General features: G+C 37.7%; 1 protein-coding gene across 14 annotated transcripts in view; it reads right to left on the reverse strand.

The window, feature by feature from the left end:
* The window catches only part of LOC140512549 (uncharacterized), a 327182-nt gene that overhangs the window by 61393 nt on the left and 251948 nt on the right, over positions 1–13841 (reverse strand). For 13 of the 14 annotated variants that reach the window (XM_072621713.1, XM_072621707.1, XM_072621706.1 and 10 more), the window contains 2 exons: positions 11139–11318; positions 5694–5972 (listed from right to left, as the gene is read on the reverse strand). In XM_072621713.1, coding sequence (XP_072477814.1) covers positions 5694–5972; positions 11139–11318 — 459 coding nt within the window. The remainder of the gene's footprint in view (positions 1–5693; positions 5973–11138; positions 11319–13841) is intronic. The other variant, XM_072621712.1, reaches the window with a different exon arrangement.

Consider the following 13841-nt stretch of genomic DNA (forward strand, 5'->3'; position numbering starts at 1 on the left):
CTGTGTTTACTCAGGTTTGCTGTTTTTCCTATACAAGTGGTGTCTTCTGGACCTATGGAAAACTCTACCACCCTCATAGAAGAAAGAAAGGTAGTTTATATACCTGTGGGAGGCTGTCTCCGCTTGATTCCAACTACGGAGACTACACAAGTCACATCCAGCACCATGTGACAAGAAAAGAATTGGAAGGAATGGTAGACACACTGTACTATGCACCGTTTCTAACTTTAGGAAGAAACTAGAGTGTATTCACAGGTTTGACATTGCTGGTGTTTAATCACGAATCAGGAGAAGAATTTCAACTATTGGAAAACCATATTGTAACCAATGCCATGTTCACTTAATGGCACTACATTAAAGGGTTTTAAAATTGCAGCTCCGTCTAGATTCTCCAAAGAGTTTCTGGGCACTTATATCAACAGCTCTCCTTCCCTGGATTCAGGTTGACCTTCACCATATCTGAAACACCATTCTGCCCCAAGACACATGAGATACTGAGGAAGAAATCCTCATGAATGCAATATGCGCCCTAAATCCTGACGGAAATTTGGTGCACTCTCCTAAGATTCATCATAATGCTTCCTGTCACATCTGTCATCAACAAGCCAATCGCGCAGGAAGCGAAGTCCTTCAGTTTCCTCACCTCAAAAGCACTTTCAATAACCTGTTCAAGAAAATCTTTCCACTTCCCTGAATCAGCAACAGTTCCCAAAGGCGGAAGAAGGTTCTGCAGAGACACACCAGCAAAGTTTACACCAGTCCGCACAGGAACAAAGGGCCCCATGGAAGACAACTTGAAGAATGAACACCAAGTCTCTCTCCCGTTAGGTAAAGGAAACAGGGAGAATCCAGAATGCCAGGACTTACAATAACACCATTTTTAGGAAAGCCATTTAGCTTTCACGTCACATATGTGAAAATGTAAACTGACTTGGACACAATAAGCACGTTGCAGTGAGGGCTGTATTTAGCAACACCGGGAACGACGAATTTAAAGATATTCATGCTATGATGGACCAAATTAAGACGTTTTTCTCCCTCCTGGAGACATATCCTAACCAAAAATACACCAGTTTTGAGTTAGCAGTCACAACGTGGTCTTTGCCAGAATCCGTCTTAGATGTTTTGAGGAAAAGCCTGACGTTTTAGAGATCCATCATCTCTCCCTTTATTTTGTCTTCTATTCCACCAACTAAGGAAAGTTCATCAGCCAAATCCTTTGTTAATATACTAATGGCGAATTCCATACCAACTGCACCAACCCCAAGAACAATCACCTTCTTCCCTAATAACGAGTCTTCCTCTAGGACAGTCTGAATCAACTGACAGTAGGTGCAATACCAGGGAATATCAGGTGGGATATCAAGGGGCTTGTTCAGGCTCAGAACATTCTGAGGTGGATATGAGACTGCTGCTCCCAATGGAAAAAAGTTTTCAAATAGGTACTTCCACAATAGCTCCACACACATTATATTGCCTCCTATTTACTCTATATGCATCAGTAATAGAGTTATGAAAACTAATTTCAATAAAATGTTTTTATTCACCCAACTTGTCTGAAAATTTCATGAACTATCATCTTCCCGTACACAGAGAGTACAGCCAGATTGCCTAACATGACTCCAGAATTAGTACTCTTTTTTCATCTTTCAGGCTCTGAGCAAGAAAACACTTCAGTTACTATTGATCACTGGAACAGCTGTTATGTTTTAGGAGAGAGCGAGAGCCTATGCTGCTAGAAAAGAGCAATGCTTATCCTTATGTCTATCTTGTGTGCGGGCATCATTCAAAGTTTGACAGTAAGGTAATGGGTTTGTCTTTTGTATGGTTCCATTTTCCTCAGAAATGAGTGGAAAAGACAGTATATAATTTAGACAAGGTGGGCAGGGGAACTCGGGCTTCATTTCAGAACGTGGAGACTACAGTCGCTACAAATGAACACGTGGACACTTGCGGTAACTGAATATTTACCATATAATTGACCTTGTTTCTATTTAACATTTATTCTATGGTTTTCTTTTTCAAAAGTTCAGGAAGAGCAGTGGTTGTTGGGTCTGATTTAGTAAACGATGGGATGGATTGCATATTCATATATGTAGTAGTATGTGCTCTGTAACATTACCTGATAATCTTTATAATAAGTCTACATTTAGTCTCTTTCAACAGAACAACCAATCAATATAGTGGGAAATAATTAGTCACCAAGACTAGTAAAATGAAGGGAAGTTTCTTGGCGTTTCCATCTCAGAAAGTTTCTGAAGGGAGGGAGAGATTTCCCCACAAAAGTGGAAAAGAAAATGTGCCTTGAAGGGGTACATGGAGCTAATACAGGGCAGGATAATATACAGACTAACTGCTAGAACAGTTTGGCTCGAAATGAAAGTGAAAACGAGCTGGATGAATGAAGGCGCCTTAGAACCTGACTGTCAGGGTCCTTAGTAGCCAGCACTGCTTCAGCTCCCAAACATTTACTGGCATGTGAGTTACTTTCCTCAGCTACTGGAAACTGACTTTCAGTTTGGACTTTATATGGTCACCTCGTTTTAACATCTTTAGACTGTGTAACTGGGTGCCAACATGCAGGAAAGCAAGCCAAAAGGTGCGCAGAATCAACAGAACAAATGCGTAATGTATTCCAGAATAAATGAATTTAGGGAGGGGAAATGTCTGTCTGGGTAATCGTAAGCACCAAAAACTCCTAGGGTAGGCTGAGGCCCTCATAACCACCCTCACAATTTGTGAAAGCAAGGAAGTCTTTGCTTTCTCTTCCTGATTCCAATGAAGCCATATGCTACTATCTATAATTCTGACTTCCTGTAGCCTTCTGTCACGATTTATTTTCATCAGTCTTTGGAATCTCTTCTCTCGAGGTACAAGTGTCGGAATATTAGCAGCCTTGAATAAGCAGATCCCTTATTTGTGTTTTTGTTTTTGTTTTTGTTTTTGTTTTTTTTTGATGAAGGTTGTACCACAGTTTCTTCAGTTTGTAATGTATCTGATAGACAAAGGGAATCAAAAACCGAAGGTTTCTGAGCCAGGGAATCCGAGAGAGACCAATGAAGTTTGAAAGTCAGTGAGGATGGATAACTCACCCAGAATGAAGAAGAGCTGACCTTGAGTCCCACTTCTGAGTATATATTGCCTTTGAGACTTAAGGAATCCTTTACCCTTTCAGAAGTCTAGTCAGTTCTCTGAGAATCTTAGTGTTAGAGAAGGGACTAACCAGCAATGCTCAAGGGACTTAATTTTCCCTATAGAATTACAAGTCAAGTCTCTATCATCAAAAAGAATTGTGCAACATGGACTTGTATCATAAGGAAGACATCTGTATAACAAACTCCTTAAAGTGAAATTGAGCTCATCGTGTTTTCTGAAACTAACCAGAAGAAAAAAAAAAGTGATTAACAAGAGAACTGTATTTCTAAATGCCACTCATTAAAGGAGAGGGGAATTTCTGAACCCGGTTGAGAGACAATGAAGCATCAGTTAGGCAATGAGAGGAAAATGTAAATTTTGAAAAAAGCCCAATCAATCTCATTATTTCCAAAGACTGAGAGAATAAAACAATTCTTTGTTTGTGAAACCACTGGCCAGGCCTGTCTCAAAAGAAGTAGGAATTAATCCTCTTCCTTGATGCCACGTTGCACAGGGAAGTCAAAGTGAGATCTCCAGCATGACATAACTCTATAAGCTATTCTGCTTAAACCAAGAAATATCAGAGTAAGGTACACAGATAATACTCCAGAAGTTAATTGGACATGCACAGTAGTACTTTCATTGACCTCAGAGGCTGACAGAGCATGATTACGTGGAGAAAAATGCTCAAATATGAAAAGATTTACTGAACGTTTAAGGATGAGGAAGACATAACTGTATATACCACAGGTCAAACAAATCTACTGAAAGAAAGTCAGTATAAATACTTAAACGTGGATATGAGGCTATCATCTCAATTGAGGGAGCTTCAAATAACAATATGAAAAAGAATTGCGGGTAGAATAATTATATTCATCATGAGGAATTTCATGGAATCTATTACTGGGAAGCTCCAACTAGATGTGTCATTTCACCTTTGGGAAAAATTACATGAAATGCTTTCGCTTTGGGAATGATAGCTATACATAATCCAAAATGAAAGAGAAAAAAATTCATACCTGTCCTTTATATGTGAATGTAAACCTATTTCAGCTTAATGGTTTTAGTACTTGAAACACTAAAAAGAAATGAAGTATGGAAACAAAGTTAATTAGGCAGAAGAAGGCTAATTTATGACAAAAGCCTAAAGCACAGGGACTTTATTCTTATTCGAATTTTGAAAGGCAGTTGCTGATAATGGGAACACCAATTAGTACAACATTCCCTAATCACCTTTCTCATAAGGTCTTGGGAAAAGCGGGTTGGAGGACAACTATACCTACATCTCGATGGGTCAGTCAAGACAGCCACTGCTGGTGAATTCCCCTGTAAAATCAGAGGTTTGACTCTAGCCTCCACACACAGACTCTTAATCAACTGACTTCAGGAGTTAATGAGTCTTCCTCAAATCAAATGTTCCTTGCTTTCTGATGATGAACCTTTCTGAGCTTACCTAGACTGGTACTTAAACAACAAAGTTCGTTGCTATATTCATGTTCAAAACCTTTCCAGTTTGTCAAGACCTAAAGCAGCTTGTTCTGGATTGGCCTTTGGCAACCAAGGATCCGTTCCACATTCTGAAGTGGCATTGGAATAGCAATACTGTGAAGCGACTTGCCAAGATTGTTTAAAATCTAATCATTTCCCAAGAGCCTCCACTTGACTTTGAAGCCTAGTCAAAAAGTGGAATCTTTGTGTGGGATTCCCCTGAAACTTTTTAACTCTTGTGTGCAAGTGCCTTTGAGAAATCCTCTTCCTGACTGTCATGAAGCCTTAAATTTGACAGTCTCTGCTACAACTCTATGTGATCCAATAAACCCCTCTCATTCTTATGTTTCATTCTGCTCTTAACTGCCATTTTTTCATGCTACACATAAGCAATAGAAGTACTCATAAGTGTTCATGATCCACACGCATATTAACTCCTGCTGGAGATATCCTCTTGCTGAAACATATCAAGAAAAATCTATATTCCTGGGACTACTTTAAGGAAGACACTGAGCTTTCTTCCTGTCTCACCAGATCAAGAGTGAATCTGTGCTAGCTACTGTTCTGTGTGCTACTGTTTCTCAGTCTTATAATCCACTAGGTAACTTCAAATTTGGGAAAAGGTCAATGGATTTTATTGAAGGTATGGGGAAGGTAATTATGAATGAACCGAAAAGAGAGTAAAATACTCATTCACATAGGGATTTTAAGTGTTTATGTATCTCTATATAAACATAATAGTTTGATATTTTGAAAGACTGAAAAAATGAAGAAGCAATCCACAGACAGGAGAAGACTAATTTATCAGCCAGCCCTAAGCTTCGCCCTATCTGTGCTTGCGGAACGTTACACTTGTCAGAGGAGATCAAAATGCCTACTCTAAAACCACCTTCCAGCTTGTAGGATGCATGAGAGAAGGAGAAGACAACGGTGAATTTTGTCATCGCGTGACTACCATTTTTTTGCTCACTAAGACGAATAAAGATTGGAAGGTAACGAACTGAGCAAATAATCTACCTGTGGAAAATTCAGAACGCTAACTCTACATGCTTCTTTATTACCTTCTTTACCTTTCAAGGGTTTTACAGGGAACTGTGGTTCAGCTTGCTTCTGGGGGACTGATTTTTGTCCCCGAATCGCATCTTCAAACTCAGTCTCTGTACCACTTCCAGCTCCAACTGCTTCATCTTCTAGGGTAGAAATCTTTCTTATCTTAGGTGTGGGTCCACACGGAATTCTGGTCACTGACACTGACTGCCAAGGATGATTCCCATAAATATTGAAATTCTTGGATTTTCTGGCGCTCTCAGTTTTTAAGGAAGCACTGGAAGAATTCCAATCAGATGGACCTGAAAAGTAAATAGTGGAGTTAAATAGTGCATTGTTTTTATCCATCTAGCATATTTATTCCCCACAGGATGGTGTTCCAATTGCCACCTAACTTTGTAGCTTTATTTGCTTATTTATGTTTCCTCTATTTTGTCTCTTAGGGAACCTAAGCAGAATAAAGAGAACAACTCTTTTCCTTCTTTAATTCAGCCTCTTATCCTTGAATTACCAGCTTTTACCCTCTCATCATATCTATCTTAAGGAGTAGTCACAAAGCGGGGGAAAGGCTTTTGTTTTATGATAACCTTGCAAATGCAACATGTACATTTGACTTTTCAACAAACTTTGAATCAGGAAAGAGGCTCTGAACCTGTGAATTTTCACCCTTGCTTATTAAGAGAGAACTCCCAGGTGAGGTAATTCCCTCTACCAATGGCAGGTGGTACATTTCTCTGCAACTCATGACTGCCTAGAGCTCTTAGAGGTGAAGGTGATGTACTCAGGGTAATTTAGCTAGTATTTGACAGAGATGCCAGTTGAAACTATGACTCTGTGGCCTTGAGGACGGCTCTCAATTCTTCCTGCTAAAATATTTTGCCACAGAAAATTCTAACCATTAGCATCCCTTCAGTGACGATTTTTTTAAGTACTCCCTTTGTTTTTAAAGCATAGTGATATTTGTCTTTTTGCATATGTGAAGTTCTATCTTCTGACTAGAAATTAGGTTGTTTTTTCAGAATGATATCACTTCTTGAAGATTTACCTTTTACCTATCTATACACACTACAATTTTAACATGTCCATAGACTTCAAGTATTTCCTTTTAACATTTGACAAAACTATGTTTACTCAAGTTTGCTGTTTTTCATATACAAGTGGTGTCTTCTGGAACTAAGGGAAACTCTACCACCTTCACGTAAGAAAGGTAATTTATATACCTGTGATTGACTGTCACTGGTTGGTTCCAACTACTATGAATATAAAAGTCATATCCAGCATCATATGCCAAGAAAAAAATTGGAAGGAATAGTAGACGCACTCTACTATTCCCCATTTCTAACTTGAAGAAACTAGAGTGTGTTCACAGGTTTGACATTTCTAGTTTTTAATCACTAATCAGAGGAAGAATTTCACCTATTGAAAAATCACATTGTAACCAATACAATGTTCCCTTGATGGCAGGACATTACAGGGTTTTGAAATTGCAGGTCCTTCTAGATTCTCCAAGGAGTATCTGAGCCCTTATTTCAACAGCTCTCCTTCCTCACATTCAGGTTTACGTTCACCGTATCTGAAACACCATTCTGTCCCAAGACACATGAGATACTGAGGAAGAAATCCTCATGAATGCGATATGCGCCCTAAATCATGACGGAAATTTGGTGCACTCTCCTAAGATTCATCTTAATTCTTCCTGTCAGATCTGTCATAAACAAGCCAATTGCACAGGAAGTGAAGTCCTTCAGTTTCATCACCTCTAAAGCACTTTCAGTAACCTGTTCAAGAAAAGCTTTCCACTTCCCTGAATCAGCAACAGTTCCCAAAGGCAGAAGAAGGTTCTGCAGAGACACACCAGCAAAGTTTACACCAGTCCACACTGGAACAAATGGACCCATCGAAGACAACTTGAAGAATGAACAGCAAGTCTCTCTCCCGTTAGGTAAAGGAAACGGGAAAAATCTAGAATGCAAGCACTTACAATAACATCATTTTTAGGAAAGCCATCAACCTTGAAGGTCACGTATGTTAAAAAATCAACTGACTTGGACACAATAAGCAGGTTGCAGTTAGGGCTGTATTTAGCAACACCAGGAACGATGAATTCAAAGATATTCACGTTATGAAGGACCAAATTAAGAGGACATTCTCCCTCCTGTAAACATGTCCTAAACAAAAAATTAACTACTTTTGTGTTAGCAGTCAATGTGGTCTTTGCCAGAATCAATCGTAGATGTTTTGAGGAAAAGCCTGAGATTTTCGAGATCTATCATCTCTCCCTTTATTTTGTCTTCTATTACATCAACTCTGGAAAGTTCCTCAGCCAAATCCTTTGTTAATATACTAATGGCGCATTCCATGCCAACTGCACCAACTCCAACAACAATGATCTTTCCCCGGGATACCTAGTCTTCCTTTAGGACATTCTTAATCAGATGATCTTTGACAGTGGATGCAATATCAGGGAATATCAGGTGGGATATCAAGGGGGTTGTTCAGGCTCAGAACATTCTGAGGTGGATATGAGACTGCTGCTCCCAACGGAGAAAAGTTGTAAAATAGGTACTTCCAAAAGAGCTCCACACACATTATTTTGCCTCCTATTTACTCTGTATGCATCAGTACTATAGTTATGAAAACTAATTTCAATATAAATGTTTTTATTCATCCAACTTGCCTATAAATTTCATTACCTATCATCTTCCCCTACAGAGTATAGCCAGATTGCGTAATATGACTAACATTAGCACTACTTTTTTTTTTTCTTTCAGGCAGTGAGCAAGAAAACACTTGAGGTACTATTGATAACTGGAACAGTTGTTATGTTTTAGGAGAGAGGGAAAGCCTGTGCTGCTAGAAAAGAGCAATGCTTCTCCTTATGTCTTTGTCATGTGTGGTAATCATTCAAAGTTTGACAGTAAGGCAATGGGTTTGTCTTTTGTTTGAGATTCTTTTCCTCCTGAATATTTACCATATTATTGACTATTTTCTGTTTCACATTTATTCTATGGTTCTCTTCTTGAAAAGTTCAGAACGAGCAATGGTTGTTGGGTCTAATTTAGTAAACCGTGGGATGGACTACATTTTCATATATGTAGTGTTAGGTGCTCTGTAACATTCGTTCATGATCTTTATAACAAGTCTACACTTAATCTCTTTCACCAGAACAACAAATCAGTATAATGTGAAATCATTAGTCAGAAAGACTAATAAAGTGAAGAAAAATTTCTTGGAGTTTCCATCTCAGAAAGTTTCTGAAGGAAGAGAGATTTCCCTGCACATGTAGAAAATATAATGTGCCTTGAAGGGGTACATAGAGGTTATATTGGGCAGGACATTACACAGAATAACTGATAGAACAGTTGAAATGGAAGTGAAAACGAGCTGGATGAAAGAAGGCTGCTTAGAACCTGATAGGCAAGGTCCTTAGTAGCCAACATTCCTTCATCTCCCAAACATTTGGTGGTATGTGAGTTACTTTCCTGAGCTATGGAAAACTTTTTTTAAGTTTGTAGTTTATATGGACACCTCGTTTTAATATTTTTAGACTATGTAACTGGACGCCAGCATGCCGGGAAGTAAGCCAAAGGTGCCCAGAATCAAGACAACAAATGTATAATGTATTCTAGAATAAATGAATTTAGGGAGGGGAAATGTCTATCTAGATAACACTAAATAACAAAAACTCCTAGGATAGACTGAGGCCCTCATAACCACCCTCACAATTTTTGAAGGTGAGGGAGTCTTTGTTTGATTTCTCTTTCTGGTTCCAATGAAGCCATGTACTACTGTCTATAATTCTGACTTCCTGTTGCCTTCTGTCACGATTTATTTTCATCAGTCTATGGAATCTCTTGTCCCAAGGTATAAGTGTCTGAATATTAACAGTATTTAGTAAGCAGATCCCTAACTTGTGTGTTTTTTTAGATGGAGGTTATAACACAGTTTCTTCCGTTTGTATTTTATCTGATAGACACAGGGAATCAAAAACCGAAGGTTTCAGAGCAAAGGAATCAGAGAGAGACCAACGAAGTTTGAGAGGCAGTGTGGACTCAGAATGAAGAAGGCCTGAACTTGAGTCCCTCTTCTGATTTTTTATTGCCTGTGAGACTTACAAAATCATTTACCCTTTCAATGTCAGTTCCCTGAGAACCTTAGTGTCAGAGATGGTACCAACCAGCAATGCTCAAGGGACTAAATTTTCGCAATGGAATTATGAGTCTATTCTCTATCATCAAAAAGAATTGTGCAACATGGACTTGTATCATAGGGAAGATATCTGTATTACAAACTCATGAAACCGAACTTGAGCTCATTGTGTTTCCTGAAACTAACCACCAGAATAAAAAAGTGATTAACAAGAGAACTGTGTTTTTAAATTCCACTCATTAAAGTAGAGCTGAATTTCTGAACTAAGTTGAGAGACAAAAAATCATGAGTTAGGGAATGAGAGGAAAAAATTAATCTTAAAAATAACCAAAATCAATCTCACTATTTCAAAGCACAGAGAGAATAAAACTTAAGTCCTTGTGAAACCATTGACCAGGACTGTCTCAAGCGAAGTAGGAAAAAATCCTCTTCCTTGATGCCATCTTGCATAAGAAAGTCAAAGTAAATGAGATCTGTAGCATCAAATAATTCTATAATCTACTCTGCTTAAGTCAAGAAACATCAGAGTACGGTACACAGATAATACTCCAGCAGTTATTTGGACATTCCCTGTAATACCTGTCAACCTCAGATGTTGACAGAGTGTGATTGCATGGAGAGAAATGCTCAGAAATGAAAAGATTAATTGAACTTCCAAAGATTAGGAAGACATAAATGTATGTACCAGAGGTCAAACAAATCTAATGAACCAAAACCAGCATAAATATTTAAACGTGAAAATGAGACAATTATCTGAATTGATGGAGCTTCAAATAACAATATTAAAAACATAATCCCTTGTAGAGTAATTATATTCCATCCAAATAATTTCATGGACTTCAAGTATGTCCTTTAATATTTGGGAAAAAGTAAATCAAATACATTAAATTGGGGAATGATAGCTATAAATAATCAAACACGAGAGAAAATGACATTCATACATGCATTTTGTATGTGAATATATACCTTTTTAAGCTTAATGATTTTAGTATTTGAAGCCCTAAAAAAATTGAAGTATGAAATCAAAGTTAATTGGACAGGAGAAGACTAATTTATCACCAAACCTAAACTACACCCTTTCACTTTTTGAGGAATATGTTACAATGATTAAAGGAGAAAATAAAGATACCTGTTAAAAAGACACCTGTTAGATTCTAAGCTCCATGAGAGGAGGAAAAACCTGCAGTGAATTTTGACATCACATGACTTTATCATTTACTTTGCTTACCTCTACTAGTAAAGATTTGAATGTAAGAAACAGAGCAAATAATCTACCTATGGAAAATTCAGAATGTGAACTCTACATGCTTCTTTATTACCTTCCTCATCTTGTTCTTTTACTATAGGGATCTGTACTTCAAACTGCTTCCGGGGGACTGGCTTTTCTCCTGGAATCACAATGCTGAAACCAGTCTCAGAATCACTTCCGAATCCAAATGCTTCATCTTCTTCGAAAGGAAATGTTTCAAACACTTTGGATCCTGGCTGATTTTTGGTCACTGGCAGTGAGTGGCAAGGATAATTACATTAAAATTCAAATACTTAGAAATTCTGTAACTTTTATTTCCCAGGGAAGTACTGGCAGAATGCCAAATATATACATGTGAAAAGGAAATAGAGGAGTTAAATAATACATAGGTTAAATCTATCTCACATTTAATTTTCTCATGGGATGTCACTCAAATTACTACCTGGCTTTATGACTTTACTTTACTTATACTTCCCGTATTTTATCTCTTATATTATATGTCACATGAGAAAAAATCCTAACAACTGTTTTCGTCCTTTTTTTTTTTATCATATCCTCTTTTTCTTCGATTGCAAGCTCTTACTCCCTCATCAAAATCTATCTCAATGTGTAGTCCAAAAAATTTTATCAGTAAGATCCTGGGGAAAGGCTTTTCTTTTGTAACAATCTTTTAAAAACAATGTGAATATTTGACTTTTCAAATAACTTAGGGTTAAGAAATAGACTCTGAACCTGTGATTTTTAAACTGGAATTTTTTTATGGAGAACTGTCAGGTGAGAAAACTCCCCTTAGAATAACGGAGGCTGGACCCTTCACTGCAACTTGCAGTCTTAGAGAGTCTCCTCAGAGCATTTAGAGGTTGTGTGGTTTGCCCAGGGTCACCCAACTATCATTGATCAGATATGAGACTTGAACCCACGTTGATTTGGCTTTAAGGCCAGCCTTCTATCTACCATGCTAAAACATTTTTCCACAGAAAATGCTTACAATTATGATCCCTTCAGTGACTCTATTTTTTTTAAAGTACTAAGAATAGTTGCATCATTTTTGAAAATGGGAACTACTTTAATTGGTTAAAAGATAAACTTTTTAAAGAATAATCTAACTTCTTGGAGATTACAGCTTATAGAATTTAAGTGTTCCATTTTCGAATATGATATGACTGCTTTAATAGCAGGTTCAAAGAGTGCAAATAAAGGACAGTATTGTATGAAAGGGTTAAACACCAGAATGTACAAAAATATTTAATTTTCTGGGTCTTTAATGTTTCTTCCTTCCTTCATTTAATCATGGCATCCAATATCTCCCCTTCTTTTCACTGTCTAGTTACGATAGTGATTGATGTTCTCTCCTCAGATCCTTTTGTCTGGCACAGGTGTAACAGTACAATATCAATCCCATTATATCAATGATACCTTAACTACTAAATTCCATAGCCTTTTTCGCAGGCTTCCTCCTTCCTGACCTTATATAGCCTCAGTCACTGCCTCAGGGATAATTTTCTTGGATATTATTTGTTTTCCTCTCTCATGATTTCATTATGATGTGGTCAGAACAGGTTATACCAGACTTTCTTCACATATTGACTAGGTTACCAGACTGACTGACCACAGGATTGTTCTCAATATAGTTTACCTGAATTTCAGCAAAGCATTTGGCAAATTCCCTCGTGTCATCTTTGTAGACAAAATGACAAACAGAAATTAAAGCACAAGAGAGAAGTACTATAGATAGACACATTTTTGCCTAATTTTCTTGGATTTTGTTAGACTATGTGATCAACATGAATAAATATAGCAGCCATAAGGGCTAGATCAAATTTAGATTTCATTAAAAGAGATATAATGTTCAGAACAAGGCAGATGTTAATCTGCTTGGACTCTGCCTTGATTCACACCTTAGTTTTAGACACCATACTTTAGGACTGGCTCCTGGATATCTCAGTCTGTATGATCTCCTTGACCTTCAAATTCACCATGAACAAGCCTGAACTCATCATTTCCTTTCTTCTCCCCTCTATCTCTGAAGTCAACAGTCCTTTAATATTGCCTATCTTTGTTAAAAACAGACCATCTTCTCAGTCTGAATTTTTAACACTTCCTCATCCAAATCTATGTGAGTGTGTGTGTGTGAGTGTCGGTAGGCACCTTCATATCTAAAAGTTGCTAAGTCTTGTTGATTCTATCTTCTTAGCATCTGTCATCCTCTCCCGTTTATTTTTTCCTAGGTTCACCCTCCTACTTCAGGAACTCATCAACTTTTACCTGAATTTTTGCAGTAAATTACTATCTGTTCTTTTCATTGCTGGTTCTTATCTTCTCTGGTCCCTTCTACACAAAGGCGACAAGGAATATTCTTAAGGCATTTAACTGGCCATTCTCTTGCTCTAAAACCATCTCTGCTACCCTACTGCCTCAGTTCAGAGAGTATCAGACCTGTGACACCTTCCTTTCTCAACCATTATCCTTTTTCATGTTCTTGCCCACTCCCAATTTTCCTAGAGCTCTATTATCCTTATCGTTACCTCCTTTACTCCAGATATAGTTTGTATGTTATATCCTTTCATGGAAAGTAAATTACTTGAGGCAAAGGACTGTTTGTTTTATCTTTGTATCCTACAGTAACGCGGCAGTCATTTGAGATGCACATAATACATATTAGTTGCTTGATGGTTATTAACTTGAAGTGGGAGAATTCATACATAATTGGATTTATGCACCTTCATGCAATACAGAATAAAGCCAAGAGGAATAAAAATGCTACTTGAAATAT

This window comes from Notamacropus eugenii, chromosome 6 (assembly GCF_028372415.1).
Source record: "Notamacropus eugenii isolate mMacEug1 chromosome 6, mMacEug1.pri_v2, whole genome shotgun sequence".
Taxonomy (NCBI): domain Eukaryota; kingdom Metazoa; phylum Chordata; class Mammalia; order Diprotodontia; family Macropodidae; genus Notamacropus; species Notamacropus eugenii.